The sequence below is a fragment of the Labrus mixtus genome, chromosome 22 (assembly GCF_963584025.1).
Source record: "Labrus mixtus chromosome 22, fLabMix1.1, whole genome shotgun sequence".
In the NCBI taxonomy this organism is placed as follows: Eukaryota; Metazoa; Chordata; class Actinopteri; order Labriformes; family Labridae; genus Labrus; species Labrus mixtus.
This window is the reverse complement of record NC_083633.1, coordinates 15,387,581-15,411,895: the sequence shown is the minus strand read 5'-3', so window position 1 is coordinate 15,411,895 and position 24,315 is coordinate 15,387,581. Positions and strand designations below refer to the sequence as shown.

Genomic DNA, 24,315 nt, shown 5'->3' with positions numbered 1-24,315 from the left:
TGCCAGGTGTATTTTTCTTTTTTTTTTTTTTAAATAAAATGTCCCAGATTGTAAGAGTTGAGTTGCTTTCTATTGTGCTAATGTGTGTACTCTGCCCTGCACATGGTTCACTTGACTAACAAAAGCCTTGCAGTTGGACGAATTGCAAGAAAATGTACATGGAAAATATATGGAAAAATATATATGCCTATATTCCGTTGAAAATGACTGTTGCTTGTTTTCAGTTTCCCATTCAAAGAGAGAATTCAGGTTAAAATGTCTTATTTGTAAAGTACTGAGTCATGTTTGTCCATCTATAAAGCTCAATTATAGTGTTAAATGGGAGATTAGGTTTACAGTTTTTTTTTTTTTATAGTGTTCCACTTTTTGATTTCTTGTTCAGTATATTGCAAAGTAGCTACAGTTGCCTAGACACAATGGTAGCTTTGCAACCAAAACTTTAAGTAAAGGCTTTTTAGATGGATGGAAAAGACTCAGTATTCAATAAATTCATTTTGGACTTTTGACTAATATCACTTCAGAACTTGTTTACAGTTAAACACTCAAACAGAGGAAATGTTGCTTTTGCTGTTCAGTATGGTAAAGAAGAATAAATACATGAAACTGTGTATGGTCTACTGTTTCATTTAGTTCCAATGTTACTTTGAATCTTTCAAGTAAAAGAAACCAAATGTTATAAAACAAACTTTATTAAACATTGTGTTCAGCATTGTTATGTATGAACATAAATAAATTACTAAGCCGGTCACAAAGGTTACTGTCTGTGTGAGCAGAAGCACAATCGAACAGTGATTAATTTAGGAGAATAAGTAAATACTGTGCTTTTACCAGTAGAGGGCACTGCTGAACCATGAGTAAGTAAGACGTAAGCAAGTGAGATGTGGCATGTTGATATAGAGAATTAATAGTTTGATAATCTTAATTCTAATCCCACTATCCAACAGGAGATGTAATGACAGATTTTGGCAGAGTTTGAAAGTGTATGACTTCAGTAGTATTAAATAAGTGCTTAATTCAGTCACAGTACTATCTATTGGAATGTTTGAATGCAATAAAAACATTTGTACAAATTTCTTATCTCCGCTCAGTAAAATGTTACAATTCTTTAGACTGTATCAAATTTCAATAGCCATTAGCCAACATTTAAAAGTTACAAATTACCTTTTGGCTTTTGACATTCTTGGCACTTAGACCCTCAGACATTCACTAATGACCACTTAAGAAAGCTCAAACCTCAAATAACTTTAATTTGGCAGCTAAAGGTATTTTGTGGCGTACAAAGATACCATGCCCTACCAAAGAAACCTGACAGTCAACTTGCTGTGCAGAGCACCCTCCTTGATAAGTCCTCAGTGTAATCCTAGTTTGACCAGATCTTCCTTTTATAGATCAATAGTCTCACTGCAGATGCTTAAAGAATCGATTTGTCTGCAAACACTGATGAACTCCTCCTGCACGGAGCGGTCTGCCTCAGATGACATGTCCAGGTCCAGGCTCTCCTGAGAGGCTGCGCCCAGTGTTTGATAGTTCCTCTGTGGATCAGCGTTACCCCCTCGCTGCTGGAGCTGTAGAGCGTGTCTCTCTGGGCTCTGGCAGAGGACCAGCGAGGACCCTCCAAGAGAGGCTCTGTAGAGAGAACAGGAAGAGGAGCTGTCTCTCCAACGTTCAGGTGAGGAAGAGCTGGAGGATGAGGATAGGGAGGGAGATGGTGGAGCACCTACAACAGTGTCTCCTTGAGATTGGACACGAGGGGGTTTGGGTATAGAGGTCATCTCTACACAGGAAGAGGTCCGATACAGGCCAGGGTCAGATGTAAGCGGGTCGCAGAGGCCATTGCTGGGAAGTGCACCAACGTTGTTCATTGATAGATCACTGCATCGTATAGGCCTTGTAGGGCTGAAGAGGCTCATTGGAAAGAGGGAATCACTGAAGAGTGCCTCGTCTATACTGCGACGCAGGTTGATGGGCGAAGGTGGCCTCAGGTCTGTGGTGGAGTCACTGGTAAACGAAGATCCACCTGAGGGATCTCTGCCTCCTCCATCCTCAGGTTTCGCTGAACCTTGTAAGTCCATATCCAAGTCCAGGTCTCGGTACGCCAAGCCCCTGTTGCTGTGATAGAGGAGGTCCAGGCCGTTAAGACTGCAACCAAGCCTTTCGTCCATCAGAGTGTAAAGAGGAAGGCTTTCCGTCTCTCCAAGCCCGACAGTATCGACGATGGCAAGCTTCTCATGCTGGCTCAGGTTCCACTGGTAGGTCCCAGGCAGGATGGGCGACTTGGTTGACAGCAGTTCTGTCCAGCAGCTCCCTGCAGCTGGGAGGTGGTCAGAACAATAGACTGGTTGGGCGACCACCAAGGCTAAGGTGAGACAAACCCCAAGCTCGCACAGCCTGCAACTAAATTGAAAAGCCCACCAGGGCCAAGGGTGGAAGACCTCCTCCCCACCTGCAACTCCCAAAGCATTGAGAATTGCATATAACTGCAATCCCGCACATGCTAAAGAAAACAATGCCGAGACACAAACGGTCACAGCAGCACGGTCCCAGTCCCGGCTCTCAGCGAAGGGGCAGCGGTTGTAGCGCTCAGCAGGCGTTGGAGACGTGTTGTTCAGGTGGTAGATGTGCTTTGAGTCTGCTCGAACGTAGATGTAGAACACAAAATAGGCAGCAGACAAAAATGTGGCCAGTGCGACAAAGGCTCCGCGGGAGAGAAGTGAAAGAAAGAGGCAAAGGGGAGGCTTTTGCTGGTAGAGCTTTAGCAGTGTCACTGGTCCAAATGCAGCGGCAAAGTGCAGGACAACAAGGCAGGCCAGGAAACACGGTCTCTGGAAGGCTGAGTAGGAGAGCTGCATTCTTGAACGCATGGAGAGAAGAAGGAAAACAAGGCCGAAAGCTGCAGTCAAGCAGGGAAACGGGGCTTCGAAGAGCATCATTGAGGCTTCTGTGGAGGGTAAGCGGTCCTGGTGGCCGTAGGCATCATATAGGAGTGAAAAAGATCTGGTACAACCAGCAGCAAGTAGAAAAAGGCTCACCAGGGCAAAGTAGCCACATCCCGACGGGCATCGTAGTGGCAAACAGAGCAGATTCAGCGCTGAGGCTAGTGTCAGCATTGCAAAGGCGCAGCCAGAGCCGTAAACATGCGCCTCCCACGCCATGCCCCAAGCTGCCATTGCACTGTTCCAGTCAGTGTACAGGGGCACCAACATGGGAGGCGCTGGGATCAGGAAGGGGTTGATTGATTGGTTTGTGGCAGTGGTGTTCTGTGATTGCTTGATATCTGAGGGGGTCGTGGAGTCCCAGGTGTCGGAGAGGTTGCAGATCCCGGAGTGCTCCTTATTGCAGTCTGGAAGGAAGGTGATGTGGCTGTCCATCGGGCTGGACATCCAGTCTTCAGTGTACGGAGGAATATTGGCACTTTCTTCGGGAATGCCTGGGGGGAAAAGCAGAATACCGTTTGATCAAACTTTGGAGTAAATATTTGAATGAGTTATTGAAGTGCAAAAGAACAAGAAAATTCCTAATCTTGGAAAAGGCTTGAGTTGTAAATGTCTACTTTTATATCACTTTAATGCATACTAATGGTGCACTCATGAGAAAACATAGAAGTGTTGAATTGGCGTTCAAACTGTGTGAGCCAGAAAACATCTTGGCACAGATCCAGGATGGTGAAAGCGTGCTTTCCTCTTAATGTGCTAATCCTGTTTAAAAGCTTGTAAGAAGCCAACTTCAAACAGAGCAGGGCCTAGAAGAAAAGGCAGTGGTGTGTGTGTGTGTGTGTGTGTGTGTGTGTGTGTGTGTGTGTGTGTGTGTGTGTGTGTGTGTGTGTGTGTGTGTGTGTGTGTGTGTGTGTGTGTGTGTGTGTGTGTGTTTTACAGATCAGCCCACTCAGAACCACAGAGCTGGGTTCTCTTGCCTTACGTAAGCCATCTGGAGTTTCGATGCAAGAACGGGTTATTACGATTGCCTTGGACATGCTTTAACACTGCAAAGGAAATGGGTTTGCTTTGGAAATGATGGAGTTAACATATGTATGCTTGAACATCAAAGAAACGCCTGCAAACCTCTTTTGTAACGTACATGTTTATGTAGTTCAATTACTAAAGCATGGCTTGAAAAGGATGTCGCTTAAGTTCACTTCACACAGCGTTATGTCTCACAGATGGTCAGAAGACAAAAAATAAATGTCAGCCTCCTGTAATAATCAAGCCGCACATGTTTTTTCCATGTACCATTACCATCTCTACATACATGCAATCTTACCGCCACAAAAAAAGTATAAAGTATAATAATGCCCATTTGTAAACCTTGCATTTAAAGAGGGAATTGCTCTAATTACATCCCGCCATTAGCACACATACAGGCTCATCAGTCATTTTGCAGCAGGCTTATTAGAGACAATCACTCCTCCATAAAGAGCCAGGTGCTATAATGGACCACTGAGACAGGAACAAATGAACAGGATAAACTGACAGCTCAGTAAATCACACAGCAGGCAGGTTTAGTGAAGTGTGAGCTCATAAATTTATTAAGTCCACCAAGGTTGATTAGTCCCTGTTCGTTTGTTTGTCAGCAGAAATATGGAAAATCTACAGGTCTGATTTTCATGTGACATGGTGGGTTGGTGTAGCATATGCTAAGGAAGAACCTGTTACATTTTTAGAATGGATCTGGAGTCAACTCACTAGCAAGCCACACATTGTGCAAAGTGAATGGTGCTGCACACAGCTGACATGATGCTTTAACTAGAACAACAGACATGTTTTGATATTCTTATTTTTGGAAATAAAACTGGACGTATAAAGAATGTGGTTGTATTTGCAAATATACATTAGACGACTCTCTTTTAAATTATTTTCTTGTTTTTAGATACATTTCGGTGTGAAACGAGGAATGCTTTTTATGTGTGAGAAGTTTCTTCAAACAGCCAAACAACATTGTCATAGCTTTTTTTTCTAATACTGTGGGAAAAAAAGGGTTTCAACATGCCCAAGGATGCCTGGAGAATACATTACATGTAGCGGTCATATAATGTGCCACTTTGAGAACTTAAATGTGCAGACATCAGAACCGCAAAACCTCTAAATCTTTGCGTTTACGTTAAAGATGTCTAATGTGTTTCCCAAGTCAAACTAAAAGAGGAATTCATGCGGTTTAGCTTTTTTGCTTAACATCTTTGTCATCTGTCTTTTATGCTTTTATGGGTTGTGTCTTTGAGTTTCCCATCCCACCCTGTCCTGTCCCCCTAATTCGCTCTTTTGTTTATGATTCCCCTTTAACACCCGCCTTCAAAAAGGGGAAACTCCCATAGGTGGGTTTGTTATTTTTAAACTGGGACAGTTCTCTTTGAGTGCCCTGATTTTTTTTTTTTTACAAGCCTCCTCACAGACTTTCTGCCTCTGCTGCTCTCTGATTTTTTTTTTTCTAGAATGGTATAGATCAAATGCTGCATGACAGCTGCTGCTTCCATTATGTTTTACATGGAAAGTTGTTTACAGTGTACATCTGCTTTTAGCACTCTGATGTCACAGCCTGCAGCTCTTTCAGTTGCATTTATCTGAATCTTTTTCTTGTACAATTTGTCTCTGTGTATGTTCATGTCCATTTGTTTATTGATGCATTTACATAGTTTTTGACTCAATATTGTACACTTTGTGAACAAAGCTTTGCTATTTTCTTGCTTCAGATCTTCAAGAGTGGAGTAGTATTTTCACAAGTGCTTTGTTATAAGCTTTGGCACTGCCCTGTTGTCGGCCTGCTGTTGACAAAGTCCTTATCATTTTACCTCATTCATCTCCTGACCCAAGAGCTCAATCACCGTCACAGCCTGAGATGAAAACGTCAAGGTTGATGAAATACGACCCGGCTGCCAGGTGTCTGTGCTTCTCCTACTGTAGCTTAACACAGCAGTTTTACTCATGAAATCCTGACGCGTCTTTTGTAGCTTAATCACATCCTCAACAGCAGGGAAAAACAAGAAATGATGATGCTTTTTCACTGATGCATTGTTTTTAATTAAACCCTAATGAATATTTATTAGAAAAACTAAAGCAGTGTTACAGCGGTTCCCGTTTGCATCTTTCTAATAATCATCCTTCACAGTTTCACAGAACGGTATTGTTAAGAGCAAATATGGCAGGAAACCGTGAGAGAGATGTGTGAACATTATTCTACATTCAGATATGACACTCACTGACACAGTGCTCGATGTTCTGCCAGAAAAGTAAAAGCAGTACAGTCATTAAGTCAAGTTTGGCAAATGGACCAAACACACTGTTCTATACTGCCATCACGTGATATGCCTGGAGGGAATGACTGAATTATGAATGCAGTTGATTAATTATCAAAGCAATGTCCTAAATTGTCATGGCTTTTCTGCCATCAGAAGGTCAGTTGATCAGTAAAATCTGTAGTATAATTCTTATAGTGAGAATGAATGTCATGGTTATCCATCCAGTAGTTGTTTGGACCAAAATGTCTGATTTGGCCATCCAAATTGCCGTAGCCCACATGGCTTGAAGTCAAACGTTTTTTACTGATGACATGAATTGTGATTCACGCTCCATGCTCTAAAACTCCTGAAAACGATTTTGTGACAAGAGTAAGAAAATAAAGAGGGGTTATATTCAATCTTGTTGAAAGTTTAAACAAGGGTGTCAAATATGTCCTTTGAGCTGCACTGTATGACTGCACTGACAATGTCGCCCTAACAAAACACACATTAGCCGTGTCGGAAATGTGGCCGATGTGTAAAACAAACACACAGCTGCAGGCGCTTTGAATGTGGGGGCAGCTGATAAAGTAGGTAATGGTTCATTACAGTGTTGTGCCAATGCCTTCTATGTCCATATGTTTTCTTTCCGGGGCGATGCTGATGGCCCTGAGTCAGGCCGAGTGGAAAACGTGACGGGTATTGAACTGGTGCTATGTTTTGTTTTCCCCACTCATGTCGATAAATGTCACATCTGAGCTGTCGGGGGCCAGCCAAGCGGGCCGCAAAGAGTTTGGTATTTGATGGCTACAGTACAAGGATGGATCAGAGCGTTACGTTCCACTGCATACTGCCTGGTCATCTGACACATTCCTGTGGGAACAACTCTCTCATGCTAGGGATAGAGACACACAGCCTGAAAACTAAAGGGTCTGTGGGCATGAACAGTGTGGCTATTTTAACTATTAAAACTTGAATATTCACCTAAGTACATTTAAAATGTGTTCTGGCCACCTGCCCAGTGTCAGCAGATAGAGAAAGTTAGCAACGAGCTAAAGGAGATGAAGCTATTGAATCAAATATTTCTCTCAGGAGTTTATTATCCAAAGGTAGAGACAGTGAATACTGATCTAATGTTCACCAAGTGGCCAGGAACATATCTCCAAAATAATGTTGTTAATGTTGTTATGAGGGAGTTTAAATAAAGAAATTGTTACCTAACAGTTTGCCTTAACAACTTAAAACTAAGTGTTTTGTCAATGTTGTGTTATAACTTCTATCTGCTGCCTTGAATTATCACTTCAATAGAGGAGTAGCGAGTATGCTAGCAATGCTCTAAGGCTATAGGCTACTGAGGCAGCAGTGCTTTGAGCTAAATGCTAAATCTTAGCCTTTTTAGTAGAGCATGTTATCATGCTACCATTTGCAAATTAGTGCTAACAAAATTGAGCTAACAGGTGAGGGTTTTCTTAGGATGTTAAAGTCTGGACCAGTCGAGCAAAGGACAAAAAAACAACAGACATTCCTAGCATGCTAGGCTACAATAGCATGGCTTAAAAGTCTTCATTTGATCGACATTACTGTATTCAACATCAAGGCCTCCAGGATGCTTGCACTTAAAACTGTTCATTGAGAAAGTTTTAGTACTAATCAATGAATCTTCTGGAGGTATATTAAGACTATGAGGTTAATTATTTAAACAAATCAATGGCTGAGACTACAAATGAACTCGTGAATCTTCTTAACTCAGAAAACCAACACCACAGACTGAAAAGACTTTCTTCATGCTTAATTTATTCTAAGGAGTATCTTCATTTGGGCCTACATAGAAACACTATTAGTTGGCTGGTAAAAGCTTTTAATGGGTCTCCTCTAACACACATTAGTCTATGGACAAGTTGAGGTTAAAAGAAAAGGTGAAGAAAAGAATGAACCTACATGTTTAATTGGCTGCATGTTGATTCTACATTATATAACTGAGAGCTCAATGTTTTTTTTTCTCCCTGATTGCCTTCATTTTCATTGGATCACATCAGAAAAAGCAATTTAGTAGACAGGCATAAGGAAGGAAGGAAGGCAAAAGGAAGAGCCAGTCCAAATCTGAGGCACTTAATTCAAAATCACCTGCTTGGGGTTAATTTAAGCAAATGGTTTAGCTCGTATAATAAGTTTGTTTACTTCCAGTCGATATTTTCAACAACAGATTTTTGCTCTGGGGAGGGCTCATTTAATTGGCAGGCAGACTGACAGTCTAGTAACATTATTGTTTCAATCACTCACTCATGACACACCGAGCCACAGAGACCCCTTTAGTGTCTTGTCTTGAACGACTGGCACATTTGACAGGTCTATTTTTGAAAATCACTTGACAACATCTGCTATTCTGGGACGAGGTAATGTGGGTTACATCTGCTCCTGTGAACTGGGCTGAGAGTCTTTTAATGAATGTATTTGACCAGAAGTCAAGTTCATGATGAAGGACTAATATAGAGATTACATGTAAAGAGTTTCAAACTGATATTTTCTCTGATTTTACATAAGAATTAACAGAACAACTAATGTACATTTGTAATAAGTTATTGTCAACAAATCCTATAAAAAGACCAAAAAACAAAGCCAGATAAAGCTAATTCTTTAGTGCCATAGACCTCCACTGTTGTCTGAAAACAATTACAAACACAACAATTCACCATAATGGATAACATATTCTCTCATTTCTAAAAACAAGGGGACTTCAGTTTTCTATTTTCTCACTTGAATAGCTACCCTGTATTCATCCACTCTTAAAAGTAGTCCCTAGACTTTAGCGTCTGCCCTTCTGCCCTTAGATAAGACAACTGCCTTGGTGCTGGTGTTCATTATAGTCAGCTATAAATGTGCTACATTATTTAAATTCAAATAATGATGAAAAATATATATTTTTTCAGGATACCAATACCTTCTTAAAACTGGGACACTGCCCCTTTTTTGTGGTGAAAAAGGCTAAGGGGCACTTAAACCAAACTTACATCTTTGTTAAGTCTTACTGTGACAAAAACAGCACCACATAATCCACTTAAGATGGGTCTATGTTTTCATTCTAGATCAGAAATGCTTCGTGAATACCTCAATATGTCTTACAATTGAATGGGTCTTCCCTAAAATCTGTTTCCTATTCCCCACAAAAAAAGAGTCAGAAAAAACAACAGGCTATTGTACAGTTTAAGGACCAAATTATCAATGTGTGTTTTCTTAGTTATGAGAAAGAAATGATTTGAAGATTGCCCTTATTTGATATTGTGTCATATGAATGGCCGTGTGGGTCAATGCAGTGGGAATATAGACTTTTTGGGTGTGGTGAGCGCCATTTTATCATTGAGCCCCTCCCTTGACGAATGTCTGTGATAATTTTTTTCCGGTTTCCCTGACACTTCTTGTCAGTCATGATTGATTCGCCAAGTCTGTTTCAATTGCACTTTGTTGCATTTCACTTTTATTTCCACGCAGACTAATTGAAACTGACACGAGCAGCAAGTCTTCATTTCGGTCAAGATTGCCTCAAAGTACTCTGCTGTCGACGGCCGGCAACCTAATCAATACTTGTGTGTGCGTTTGTGTTGTAAAAGGCAGCCGTTGCCATTCGATCGATGTGTATTTATCTGACAGACTGTACAGGGAAGATTTGTTTATGTGTTGGGCATTGTTCCCTGCTTCTTCTGTTTTCAGGAGTTCTCCAACAGCTTGAAAGAGCAGTTTTCTTCTCCCGTTGGAAGCAATTAGAGGCTCCAGGCAAAGCATGCAGTGTAATTGTTTTTCCCCAGTCCTCTGACAGATTTACTGATATTGAAACAGCAACAGGACTGTTTATGAAACAAACAAGCATCCAGTCCGTCATGGTTATCCTCCTAGCAATATTGCTTGCGTGAAACAGATGGGATTTTTCACAGTGGTTGTTCAAATTTTAAGGGATTTGTTTGCTCACCTGTGCTCTGCGGCGTAGATGGTGTTAGCTGCTTAGCGGACGGCGTAGAAACGGCTGCCAACTCTGTGTCAATGTCCCCTGAAGGAACCCCACCTTCATAAGCGTCGTCATCCTCTTTATCCTCTTTGCCTGGCAGCTCTGAGGAGACACAGGCAGTGTAACCTCTGAGTGATCTCAAAGGAATACAATTTAAAGAAGACAACGGTGCGGCTCTAAGCAGCCGGAGAGAAAAACAGATTAGCAAATCCCGAGCCTGCCAAAAGAAAGTTTAAACCTCTCTGTTCTCTGGTCAAAGCATATCTGAGAGTTCACGCTGCAGAAAAACCATGGACTATATTTCTTAACCCAGTTCTGTCAAATGGATCGGCCTTTCTTCCACTTAGTTGAGGCCAGTCGTCCGCAGCACAGTCGTCTGGCCCTCTGTAGTCTAATTACATTGACATCCCGGATGCGTGTGTGCATTGAGGTCGATCAAAAAGTCCAGACCCCTAGCTCAATCGTGTTTCATCTTCGTTTGACAAAGTGGAGGAAAAACAAGGACAAGCGTTTCATACAGAGACGGAAACAGAGACGGGAACAGAGACAGAATCTGAAAGTAACGACTTCATCACAGAGCCACATCTTTCTTTTCCCTTTGGTACTCGTGCAAAGTGTGTTTTCACAGTCAGCTCTGAGCACAGGGTTTGTGCAGCAGTTATTAATGGATGATGGAGCAGATGAGGTTTGGGGTAACTTTCAGTGTGTGGGGAAACTGATTAGCTGACTCCATGATGAAGCTTGGGAAACCAGGTGCAGAGTTGGTTTATGGATTCAGAATTAATATTAATAAAAGATACAGAGGCATAAGACTATTGGGAGGAATAATGAGCTGGGAAAAAAAATCACAACAGCTTTGAGGTAATTCTAGCTACTGTAATCTAGGTCACGCTTATGGTACCCGAGTTAATTGTCAGTTTTAAATGTCTCTAAAGTCAAATCTGCGCATAACATTATTGCACTGTTGGCCTCCAGCTGGGGATCTGTCTCAGTTAAATGAGAACAAGAGTGATGCACGACTGATTCAAATACAGCACATACAACTAAATGAACATAGACTTTAAATAGGAAAGGGACTATGCCTCCTGTTTTCACAATGCATCAATTCATGAAGTTCCCTAAATATGCATTCTTTTAGGTCGCACCCCATTTACGGAGACTCAAGTCCACAAAGTGGGCGGCCTGGGTGTAACTCCCCACACCCTCCTGATTTCCTACTCTATCCACTGTCCTATCTAAATGAAGGAAAAGCCCAAAAATACATCTTAAAAAAACACAACTTATTTTCAATGGGATTCAGGGGGGCGATTCTCCGGCTGGAAAAAGATGTCTGATTGTATGAAAGCAGATGAGAAAATTAGTATATGAGTGCATATTTTTGGGAGATGTTTGGATGAATTCAACGTCTTAAAATGAGATGTCGATAAGGATCTATTTATACCAACAAAGATTTATCCTCCCTACATGACTCCAGGTAATTCTGGGGTTTTCTAGGCCTGAACCCATTTTTTTTATTGTTCTCAAAAACATATCGGTTAATGTATTACCTCCGTAAACATTTTACTAAAGATCCTGTGCTCTCAATTTCTAGTTTCATATCTTTCTCAATACAGCACGATGTTCATTTTATTCCAGTTTAGAGTAAAATCAACAATAAAGTTTAGGTATTATGTGATGAGTTGCTTCCACGTCAACTTACTAACCAAGAAAGAGACAAAAGATTGAATATCCACCAATCTCCAAATCTGGTCACTTCTGTTTCCAAAAAAACAAGATGGCAACTTCAAAAAATGCCCAGCTCAGAACATCAAAACAGGAGCTTACAAACTAATAGCTTACAACACAATAGCACCACTCGCTTTTATTTAGTGTATGCACATGAGTGGTTTATGGACTTGAGCTTGTATTGCACTGTTCGAGACTTCTGACTACTCAAAGCGCTTTTTACACAGGCCACACCCACCCATTCATACACTGATGACGGAGGTGAAGTGTCCATATAAACTAATCTATTCATGAAGTTGAAGTTTTCCCAAAAACTGTTTCCCAGTTCCTGCCTCAGTTGATATCCATATTGAACTCACTTCCCTTCATTCTTTGCTTTTACAGTAAATCTGTCGTTTGCTCAGCATGTCAAGTGAAACGGAAGGAGACACACGGCATGTAAGATCCGCGGTGCAGACACTCGGATCTAAATGAAATTACAACGGCTAACAAGATCTGCTACAAATGAGATATAAGGACAGCAAACATGTGCACTCAGCCACTCAGTCACAAACAGTGGAACTCATCACTTAAGCACATCACACGCATAATACTGATGACCAGCTATTTGCTGTGACTCTGCTGACAGTGTAAAAATCAAAGCATAAAAAAGGGATGGACTTATTGAACAGCTCATCACTCCTCATGTGCTGAAGTATAATTTTACTAATTAGTGCGTGACCTGAAAACACGTCAGTCTATGAATTGTTTCTCAGCCGAGGAAGAGTACTTGAGGCAGTGAACGGATATGAATATCTACCTAAGATGAAGCCTAAATTGAATTTAAAGTAGCACCCTTAGTGGGTGAACTCTCTGAGGCAATGATGTCCCTTTTGGTGCGGTAGTTATTTTCGGCGGCTCCTCATTATCTTTTGCCTCCAGAAATAATAAACAAACGATGATGTTGCACTCCATTACACTCTGCTTTATCTGCGTAAGCCCTGAGAGAGTTTGCAGGGAGAATACATGTGTGGGTTTTTTACACAGACAGTAAGCTCAGCGTGATAAGGAAGAAAAAAAAAAAAAAACGGGTTGGATAGCAGCGCAGAACAGAGTCGGGTGCTCATAATCAGGTGCATAAATTGGATATCAAGGCTGAGATACTTTTTTGGTTAATGCACATGCACAAAATTGCTTCTTAATTCTAATTTTGCACATTTTTCCCACACGTCTTGCTGTATATCAGTGTGAATAAAGGCTGGAAGTAATTGAGATTGTTTAATAGCTGCATATTTGCTTTAGTCAGGGCAGTTCCGCCTAAAAGCTGTGGGTCAAATCCTAAAAACAAACATGCCTCTAATCCCCCCATTTTCTTAAAAAACACGGACTCTTCCTGATTAAAGAAGTCGTTATGAGAAGATTAGCATAACATTAAAGCCACCATGGTGCTCTGTGTTTGCCTTAGAGCAAATCTTTAAATCTATACTAGGGCATCAGATATTCATGTCACATACTCTTCGACTAATTCTCCTCCCATAATCAATTAATCTGCCAGTGGATGTGCATTTACCTTTTTCCTATAGCGCTCAAATCATAGAGACAATATATCCTTAATGGAGGGTGTTAAAGGTCTAGCCTTACTGCTGCATGTTAATACACTATACAGTAATGGAAAAGTGGGAGGAGGGGAAAGAAAAAAGGAGAATGGAGAAGATTTTTTGGTGAAAAATGTCGGTAGTAACAGCCGACGCTGTAGAAAGTCTATATTTGCATACTTCATATCTCATCAGTTATTTCTTCCTCATTTTCCACCCTCTCTTCTCATAATTGTCCTTGCTATCAGAAATTGGAGTGTCCCTTAGTGGAGGATTTAACATGTGCAGAGCGGTTGTTTTTTTTCATACCTGACAGCCTCCTCAAGGGCAGCACCGCGTAGCAAATTTAGCTCTGTCGATTGATGAAAATCTAACCATGTGTGTGGTGTTGATGTTCCACTCCTCCGACAGAGAACAGACTCACCCTGTGCAGCTTTGAAATAAATTCCTACACCCAGATAGATTATTCACACTGGGATAATGTATGATAATGCAGGGGTGCAGTGCTTTCATTCTGTTATTAGTATCCTTCCTGTGTGTCCTTTGGCAAGGTGCAATCATTATGCAGAGCAATACCACACAAAGCACATGGCTGCATAAAAAACATCCTCTATTGGCTGTCATTTCTCCTTGAATGACAAGAAGCTTTTCTCCCTGACAAGACGAGATGTTTTTGTCCTTCAAAGCAGCCACAACTGACATGTCTGTCCATGGAAAGAAGTGACAGGGATTTGTGTTTGTACAGGGGCAAAAATAAAAAGAGTGCAAAAAGGAGAGAGGGAGGGGGCAGGGGGCAGGGTGGGAGGTAGATTGGAGTCTAAATGGCAAGAAGCATGTTCAGCATCCATGAACAGCGACTGGCGAGCGCATTGGGTCCCACAGGAAAGGTGGCGGTTTCGCTGAGTGTGCGTTTGGAATACTGATACACAACAACAGCAGCCCTCCCCGCACCCAGGCCAAGCCCCTCTCTATCGCTTCTGTAGGCCAAAAACAAGGGCAGACAAAACACTGCAAGGTAGACTAAACATAACACCATCACGTTCAAAGCAGGCAGGGAAACGCAATGTTGGAGATACAAAATCTGGAGTTGGTGCATTCCAACACTACAGAAAAAAATCACTAGCATTACTATTTCCAAAAAAAAAAGGAACCCTTAATGAAGTGTTTTGAAAAGAATGTAGGGAAATCAAACAAGAGCATAGCTTTCCAAGGTCTATTGCGCTAATAGACATGTTTGCAATTCCATCTCTACTCAAGGTCCATTGAGCAGCTGTTTTTAAAGTTTGGATTGTATCAAGTGTAAAAACAAGTCCTTAAAGTGTTCACAAAAATAGTTTGGGAAATTATGTGACATCTTTACAAACTCAATCTGCAGAGGAAGATGGTTTCATATCATTGAGAGCTGAAGAGCAGCCAGTAAGTCGACGTACAAATCTGAATTTAAAAAAACAACAACTAAAGTTTAAATTGAAAGAAACTGAGATGTTGATATTGCTGACATTTTTACATTAAAAAAACTGATCAAAAATTGCATTGTGTACATTAGAAGCAATACGGTGGTTTGCATTTACTTTCATGTATGCAACTGAATGTCATTTAAAAGGGTTGTAAGAAAATATAACATCATTTTGTTGGGATACATTTTTCTTAAATAATGTTTTGGTATTTGTCATCATCTTAAAGCAACTGATCAAATTTCATGGCAAGAAAAATATATTTATAGGGTTGGAAGCATTAAATTATGGATGTTAATCGATATTCTTCTGCAGAATATCATTATGTCCTGCACATACTAAGTGTAGACCTTATTGTATGCATACATCAATCCAATAATCCCGCTTTTATCAGATGGACAGTGAGCCTCCCTGACTGAGAATAATCGACTCATCATTTTCTGGCAACACCTTTGACCCTACATGATGAATGTGTCTGTACCTGGTGGAGGACGTTCCTCTGCAGGCTCATTAACCATACAGACACCAGACTGCCAACAGTGGTGGGGGATGGGCTTTGAAGAGGGAGGTATTGGCTCAATGTCGAGGCAAAGTCTCCTGATACCTACAAGCTACCAGTGGCTGTGTTAGCTCATCATATCTCCTTTTTTTTTAATCCTCTGCGGAGAACACAAATGCTGCTACAAAAAAAAAAAAAATTCCTTCTGGTCACTGATGTAATGGCAATGTTGGACTGGGATTTGTCTTGATTGTTTAAACTGGATGGTATGAATAACTCACTGGTAGCGATTGTGTAATGCTAAATTAAATTAGGGTACCAATCGTGCCAGTCAACAACAACACGTCACTCAAAAAGCTTTTCGACCATCCACAAACCATCTTTTGATGCTTCATTCTCCATTCTCTATGTCATGCAACTATGAAATGGAATAGTTCAAAGTCTGTGGGAGATGAGCGTTGGAAATACAATAAAGATGTTTCACCCTTTTGTACTGTAGATGGTTTGGTTTATTGTGCTGTGGAACAACTCCCATTTCTGAAAACTCTCACGCTGCTTGTCCACAGGATCAGTAGCTTAGAAAAACCCAACACTGATTAATACCACATTATATTAAAACACTCTTTTACAACAACTCTATGTAAGACGTATAACAAATCCTCGCCACCATATTGATTCCAGACTTGTTCTTGTAGAGAATTAACAGGGTTTCAACAAGGTCTGGATTTATGCAAATGTTGGACCTTTGACTTCTAACCATGTCAGAAACACAATCGATCACTCTGCACTGTCTGCAGCCTTCTGACAGCCACCTATTTAACCCTTAAGACCTGCCCCCATATGATTGATCACATCTATTGAGTCAATCCAGCCGGCATTGATTTGTTTAAGTTTGCTTACCTCCTGCTATTGAGAAGTTAACCCTTTGGCTCTGAGTTGTGCTTGTTATGGATTCCGGCACTAGTTCTGGATTGATCGCCATGGCAGTGGTGATTACCCCCAGCTGTTCCTCCACGGGCCCCGACCTGGCCTCAGAGAAGCCTGAATCGGCTTCACGCGTAGTGGGGTGGATTTCTGTCATCGTGGCCTCTTCAGCTCGGAGGGTTATGACAACAGTAGTTTCTTGAGGTTTTCTGACATATATGGTGTCTGAGGAAGTAGGGGCAGTAGTAACAGGCCTCAGAGTGTGTCTGGGCCGTGTGGTTTCAACAAGTCCTGGGATTGTTGTTGTGGTTCGGGCTGCTGACCATGTCAAGGCAGTGGGAACTGTTGTTTCTGGTGCTATCGAAGTCGAAGAGATCTTTCCTGCAAAGCCTTGAGCCTCCTCTTTATCAGTGTGTTCCTCTGGGAGGTGTCGTGTAGTGGCACCCTTGCTGGGCCCGGCTGCCTGTGTGCTGCTCTGTGGTGGGTGGGAATGTGTTGCATTTTGTTCGGGGCTGCTTGTGCTGGTGGGACTGTTGGTGAACACAGTGTTTCTGATAGAACTGCTCGTGGGAGAGTAGGAGTCTGAGACAAGAGTGTCATTGTTAGTCTGCGTTGTGGTGCTGTGTGGAGAATCTGATGTTCCTGTGGGAAGTGATTCTGTTCTTATCTCTGTCACGCTGGTGAGGAACTCCTGAGCTGAAGCGGTGGTTGATTCAGAAGATTCAGAGATGCTCCAATCCCCTGAACCAGGATGCTCTTGCAAGAGGTCGATTGATTCTGTCAGACCTTTGGCGGTTGTGGTCAACAAAGTGTCTATTCCAGCTGAGCCGCCAAAAAAGCCAAACGATAATGAGGAGAGGGAAGGAAGCTTCGGTAGTTTTGGTTTCCACCAGCTTTGTGTATCCTCAGGTGGCTTTTCTCTTGACGGTGTCGGTCCCCAGAGGGCCTCCTCGTCAGCCACAGCCTGCCTGTGAAGCAACAGGAAACACCAGAAGCAGAAACCCAAGGTCCGGAGGAGGCGAAGCATGCTGTCGACAGTGGCGAAACGGATCGGTCACATGTTGCTCTCCATTCTCCTGCTCCCTGAGGCGGGTCTGGCTGACTCTCCAGCAGAATGGCCTGAAAGAGGAGAACACACAGGACACTGAGCGACACACTTTCCATGCACTCTTGGACAGCTACATTTGAGTCGACGAAAACTTAATGAAACGAGCATCTGTTCAATTTTCTTTTCATCAAACATTTTTGGAAGGCCATGCATTGGTTTTTCAGAGTGTGACCTGCTTTTTAGCTGTTTTCCAGACTGTAAATAAATCAAGTATAGGAACTATGCCACCCATTGCAAGGACTGCTGAAGTTAGCATTGGCTAAAAAAACATGTCACCAACCACAAATCACAACAGGAGCTTAAGTACTATGGATACCCCGTAATTAGTGGTGTCCTGTTAAATGTGGGGGTCAGTATTTATGTCATGCTGATGCTAACATGCATGCTGTGTCGTAGTAGTTGGGCGGCTTCATGGACTGCCCAATTAGAGGTCTTAAACCTGAAGAACTTCCATCCAAATGCAATCTATTCTCTGAAGAGTGGTCAAGAAATAATGTATGTGTGTGAGAGGGGTTGGGGGAGGTTTGAGGAGAATTAAGAGTCCGGGTTGCCAACATAAGAATAGAGGGACCTCTTTTTCTTTTGTGGAGCACCGAGTGGTTCAAAGTCACTAGCCTGTTGCCTCAGTGAAAAGACTGGAGCACCAAAGGAATTTCCCCTGTGAGAACAACAACCTGTATGCTTTAGCTGTACTTAACTCCCCGCTATAGTGCCCCCTACCCAACTACCCACCCCCTAGCTTTGGCCTTGGTCGCTTTCAATCTCAGATTTATTTGCTCTTCAAAGCGGAAGGAGAGAGATCTGTTTGTGTGGGAGTTGGAAAAACATCAATATTCACACGAATACACAAAGCTTTCTATCTATTATGCGCTCGCTCTCTTCATGAGTATTATTTCACACTTTTTTCCTCATTGTCAGCCTGTATCCTTCTCTCTGACATGTTTATTTACGACTCATATTATCCCTGCCAGTTCTCTCTCCACTCTCTCAAATTCTTTCTTATGAAAACACAAGATCAATTCACCACTCGCTTAAGAGTCCATGGCTTGATCTCCCTCATCAGTTCTTGACCTGCCATCTCCCGCTCTGTTCCTGCCCGCAGGGATAAAACCAACCTATATACAGACACAGAAGCTGACGTATAAAGACATACTTGCAGGGAGGGTCGAATATAGAGCTTCCCACACACTCCCTGGTTTTAGCATTTTGACTGAACACCCTGAAAATCAGTTTCCAACGAGGTGAGGTTGTTTTTAGATTCCTTGTATGCTCCATGCTTGCGCCAACCGACCCACGCACAGTCACATTTGATGCGTGCAGAGATATTGTGGATGCATTCGGATCTGATTCTGCATGTTAGTGCAATCGTGTTCGCCCACATGTACTGTTGTTGTAGGTACATACACCCACGCATGCACACTTTTGCGGTATGCTTTGCAGGCTTTTTTTAAAGACGTACAAAGGAGTCCAAAAAACTAAATTCTATACTTTGGGGGGTAAGGGAAACAAGTCCTATTAAAACTTTATCATAGACATTTTTTTAATTTGCTGTGATGTGAAGCTTGGGTCCAATTATCTTCTATTCCTGATTGCCTTTATGTTGATGTCACACTAACTGATCAATTATTTAGACAGTTGGGAATATGTATAATTTATTTGAGTTTTGGCAACATTCTCACATTTCACATCAGTATCACTTTCACTCTGTGTCACCTGAGGCAGAGAAAGGAAACCCATGTTAAACAGATACTGATAGAGTTGATGTCAAAATGAACATCTTTAAGCATATTTGAATCAGATTTATTCTAGATAATATCTTCAAAAGTTGTTGATAGATCTTGGTGTACATCCATTTATTTCAGTCTTTGAGGTAGTAAATGGTTTTCCATCTTGTAATGGCACAAATGTAAAAAAAACATCCAAAAAGTAGTTGAAGTATCGTTCACTGCTTTCTATTTTGTTTACAAAATTACAGTTATCTACCATCTTAAACACTAAATATAGTTTTTTGTTGATCGGTCAATGAAATACACTCCTTGCTCACAAGGTCAGAATTCTCAAAAAAGGAAAATGGAAAAAGCCCTTTTCACTCTTCTTTTACTGTAGCTCTGTTTTACTTTAAGGAAAGTGAAACGTCTCTTTGGTGGCTCATTGTTCTTTTTGTGTCTTCCAGCTCGCTGTAAACTTTGTTTATCTTTAGTTTGGTGCTGACTGTGGAGCATGACAAAGGTAGTTTCAGACCTTTTTTTGGTGGAAAACAAATGTCTGCTGCAGCTGAAATGCTATCCAAGAGTAACACATGATAATAAGCTTAAAGATGTAAAAATGCCCCCTTAATCTGACGAGAATGACAAAGTTGTCGTTGGTTTGCATTTATGATTATCCATAAAAATCTATTTTTGATAACAGCAGCCTAAATATGTAAACAAAACATTTATAAGTTTAAAAATTAGTTTCTAGCTATAAAAAATAAATAAATCTGTCAAGAAAATAATCATTTTTATGAATTAAAGAAATTCAATCATTTACTACTTTCCTTTCATTTCAGATTGGGCTTTAAACTTTCGTGTCACCACATCAGACGCATGCCTGTTAGTGTAGGCATTGTGTGGTTTGACAGGCAGCAGAGCAAGTGGAAAGGAACTATAAAAAGTGTCTGTGGGGAATTTACAAGTCCCCTCTATTATTTTGCTGGCGTTTTGTCTCGCTGCTCCTGACAAAGACGAGGCCTGCCACTGTAGTGTGCTCAATGGAGCGGAGAGCGAGGAAAAAAAGACCGAGAGGCAGAAAAGAAGGGCAGAGAGCAAAAGACAAGGGCAATAGAAGTAGAAGAGAGACACACACAAAGACACCATATTGACATTCAGCTGTGGTATTCTAACTCTAGGAGAGTACACTCTGCAGCAGCCTGCCTAATGCTCAATTTAGTCTGTTGCAGAGCCTCTTTCATTAACTCTGTAAACAGACTCCTGTCATTCGATTTACCCTGTGTGTGTGTGTGTGTGTGTGTGTGTGTGTGTGTGTGTGTGTGTGTGTGTGTGTGTGTGTGTGTGTGCTCACCAGAGGCCCCCACTCACTCTCTTCTCCCAGGACCATCAGCCATCTTGATCTCACTCAGCCTTCAACCTGCTACACCATAATTCTCTATAGAAACTCCTTCATCCCACATTAATCTGACAGCGGTATTTGGATATAACAAGCCCCTCTGTGATCATAATAAGGCTACTGTGCTGGAGCTAACAACAAAAGCAGAATGACAGGGGGAAAAGAGAAAGGGAAAGAAGAAGAAAAGCTCTCAAATCTGAGGAGAAGAACTGTAGTGACTGAATATGAGGTGTGTGTCGCTCCTGAGTGATTGAAATGCAAAGACTCTACACTGAGCAGTGTCACAAATGGAGATGAATTGACTGTGGCCAAAGTCATTACTATTTAACAAACCAGCTGTAAGCACTGAAAGGCCTGAGGATCAATGACACAGTGCAGGCTAATGGAGTAATTTACCTGCCTGCAAATGGCTACTGCTGTGGGTGAAATATTTTTTTTTATGATATGTGGGTGTGCATATTTACAAGCGCTAGTTTTTTTTCACTCTGCATTATTTCCAGGATTACATGTTGCACTGGTAATTACATGTGCATCCTCCCACATGCCGTTCAGTCCTTATAGTTTCAATTGCTGCTCTTTAAAATCAGCGCCTAAATCTCCCCTCGAAGGAGTCAACTTATGGCTTTTTCCTGTTGTCCTCTCCTGACTTTGTCGCTGTGCAGGGATGTCAATACTGCACGGATTCAATCTGACTGGCCGCTTTAAGCCAGCAGGGATTTATTCTGCAAAAAGCAGCACATTTGAGGGGCTTTTATAAAGTGCTGGGGAGCTTAACGTCGCAAACAAGTGTCTGATTATCCTTCTGTCAATCTACATATGTAGTTGTCATTTCGGTCATGGTAAACTCTCCTGACTGCTCTTAGAAATAAAAACATCACAACACAAACACAAACCATACATACATCTCAGGTGAGTGATGTCCTTTCATGTATTGCACTCACACAACAACTTTTACTCTTAATGGACTTATTGAATTGCCAAAAAGTTCCAAACGTAATACAACACTGTCAATAAAGATTGATGTATAAGATGCTATATCAATACTCTTATTTAAAAGTAATCAGTCAAGCTGTTGGTTATCTAGAATATAGTATTTCAGAGTGTGCCTACATATTGCAGAATATCGTTTCTTCACAGTTTGGAGACTGTGAAGTGTTTGTTGTTGTCCATCGCTTTAGATTTACATTTTAAAGCCACAGTTCAACTTTCTAGGATAAACCCGAATTTGCTAACTTGACAAAAGATAGATGAGAACATCCCCACCTCACTCATATCTATTTTTGAAAATACAGCTTAGCATAAGGAATGGAAATGGGGAAATTATTTGTGAAGCCAAGAAATCAAACGACGCATAATCACCTGTTAACAACAACTTTTTTTTCAGTCTTTAGCACAGATATAAAGAGTATCCCAAATAATGTAATATTTTAGTTACATAGCCATTGCTAGTAGACAGATTGTATCATCTTGAATAGAGCCAGACTGGTAATTTCAAGTATTTATGCTAAGCTAGCTGGCTTTTATGATCACAAAAAGGATAAGAGAGTGGTATTGATCCACTTGTGTTCAGTTGCTCTAAAAAGAAAGCATCCTTCAATGTTGAACTTCAAATAATAAATTGCACTTTCACATGGGTGCATGCAAAATTTAGAGAGATATATAAATAGCTGTGATTTTTTAAGTTGTTTCTTTTTTTGTTTCAGCAATCATTGTCAATATTATAAAGCCTCATCGGACATCATTGTCAAGGTGATTCTCTGCATTATGAAGAATTATGAAGGGCATATCCACAAAATGGTCCAACCGGCTACAGTCAATAGTCCCTGGACATTACCGGACATTATTGACTGTAATGAGCGCTGTTCTCATGTCCGGGAATGGCCAAACATCTGCTCATGAATCTAAATGAGCTGCATCACAGGCAGGAGTCCAACAGGTTACGTATGTCCTTTAAGATTTACAACCAAACACTGTCCTGAGTCATGCTATTTACAAACAAGATTAATGCCTGGCTATTCTTACCCATGGGGCTTTGTCCAGTGGTTCTTTGAAAAGCCAATTCCCACACGTATAGCTCGCACAGCAATTACCTGTTTTGGACTTTTCATTTTTTGTTGGAACTTGTTGATTCACTAAGATGTTATGTTTCCTTTTCCTTCCATCTCCAACGCCTCTCAACCTCTACCCACTTTGACCCTACTTTGACCACTCATGTAACATTTTCCCCATGATTGAGAATGGCATTAATTGTGCCTGGCTAATGCTTATGTTCGTCCTCAGCAGTGAACCTGCAGACTGTAAAGGACACCCTCAAACTCAGGCGTTCCACCAGCTGCCTTTGCCATGGTGACAGCTGAAGCCAAAGACGTCTCGCTAATCCGGCGGATTTGAGCACCTATTGGTCTCCGCTAGTTTCCGCATGTGAGAGTGTGCTGCACTCACATGCAAATGTGCAGTGACACACACACACAAACATGCATGCTTACAAGAGCTTTTCCTGCATGATTGTCTAACACCAAAACACAAACATATTCATGCTGAATTGTAATGACTAAAAATGTATATATTTTTTTAATTAAAGCTGCAGATTCATTTCAATCACAGATGTTGACATCTTTTAACAGAGTGTCACCCAGATGACCCACTGACAGACATACACGTCTTATTTTCCTGTAGGTTTAAAACATGATCATTTTCTCTGCCTCCTCGTCCTTAAAAAACAAGCCCTCGTACATGTGTTCAAGGTTATACGTTGTGTTTTTGTCATTTTGTTTACCTTAAGCTGCAGATAGGCTGTGTATCTAAGCATGTCAGAGCGTGCATGTTGGAGTCAGACCAACCCAACACATCCCCGCTCCTAGCTGCAAAACAGCTGATTAACACACACATACAGAGAAAAGGAGAGAGAGGTACAGCTATGAGGACAGGTAGAGGAAAACATGTCAGCTGCTTACCTTCAGATTTATGGAATAAGATGGAGAATCCACATCCAGCTGTGTGTGAGTGTGTGTCTGTGTGTGTGCTGCTGCAGGAGCGACCGTCTTTCTGAGCCTCTGTAGGTTCGTCTGTGTGGAATTGAGTTCCAGTCTCCCTCCCTCCCTCCCTCCCTCCCACTCTCTCTCTCTTCCTCTCTCTCTCTCTCGCTCTCTCTCTCTAGTCGACTCTATCTCTCTCGCTCACTGCATCAGTGGTCCACTGCTGTGTGGCTCCCGTCACAATGCCTGTGGTCACACCTCACCGAGCAAATTGTTCATTAGAGGAGACCAGCCAGTAGTGCGGACACTGGGAAACTGAGTCAAGCATCAGGATAGCATTTCTTATGCAAACACACATGCTGAATATAGCATAAACAGCTTCTACACACGTTGTTGTGCAAACACAAACAAGCTGTATGTTGGTAAAACTTTGACCTATAATTTTACTTTTATGCTGATGTTTGTGGGTTTTCAAATAAACCCAATGCTTCATTCAAAACCAAAGTTTTTAGTCCTTGTTTTAGAAGTTTTGTCCATCCTTCCCATTGCTTACGATACTATTGGACTTAGTAAAGAAAGCTAGTCCTAAGATTTCAATGAAAAAATACTTTATTCGTTATTTCCACATAAAATCTAAGTTCTGATTAGATGCCCTTTTGGCAGGAAAAGATTACATACAAAACCATTTGAGAAAACATTTCCATAGTGAAATTGATGAAGATGATGGTTTGAGCTTGGATGGAAATGAT

The 24,315-nt window shown here is 41.4% G+C and overlaps 1 protein-coding gene across 1 annotated transcript; it reads right to left on the bottom strand.

Moving 5' to 3' along the window:
• Window positions 1–11: 11 nt before the first annotated feature.
• On the bottom strand, window positions 12–23,671 carry prrt4b (proline rich transmembrane protein 4b). Its single transcript, XM_061030447.1, has 4 exons — window positions 23,546–23,671; window positions 16,355–17,497; window positions 10,167–10,304; window positions 12–3,427 (listed from the first exon to the last, which is right to left on the bottom strand). The coding sequence occupies exons 2-4, from the start codon at window positions 17,403–17,405 to the stop codon at window positions 1,383–1,385; spliced, it is 3,234 nt and encodes a 1,077-aa protein (XP_060886430.1). The 5' UTR covers window positions 17,406–17,497; window positions 23,546–23,671; the 3' UTR covers window positions 12–1,382.
• Window positions 23,672–24,315: the final 644 nt, after the last annotated feature.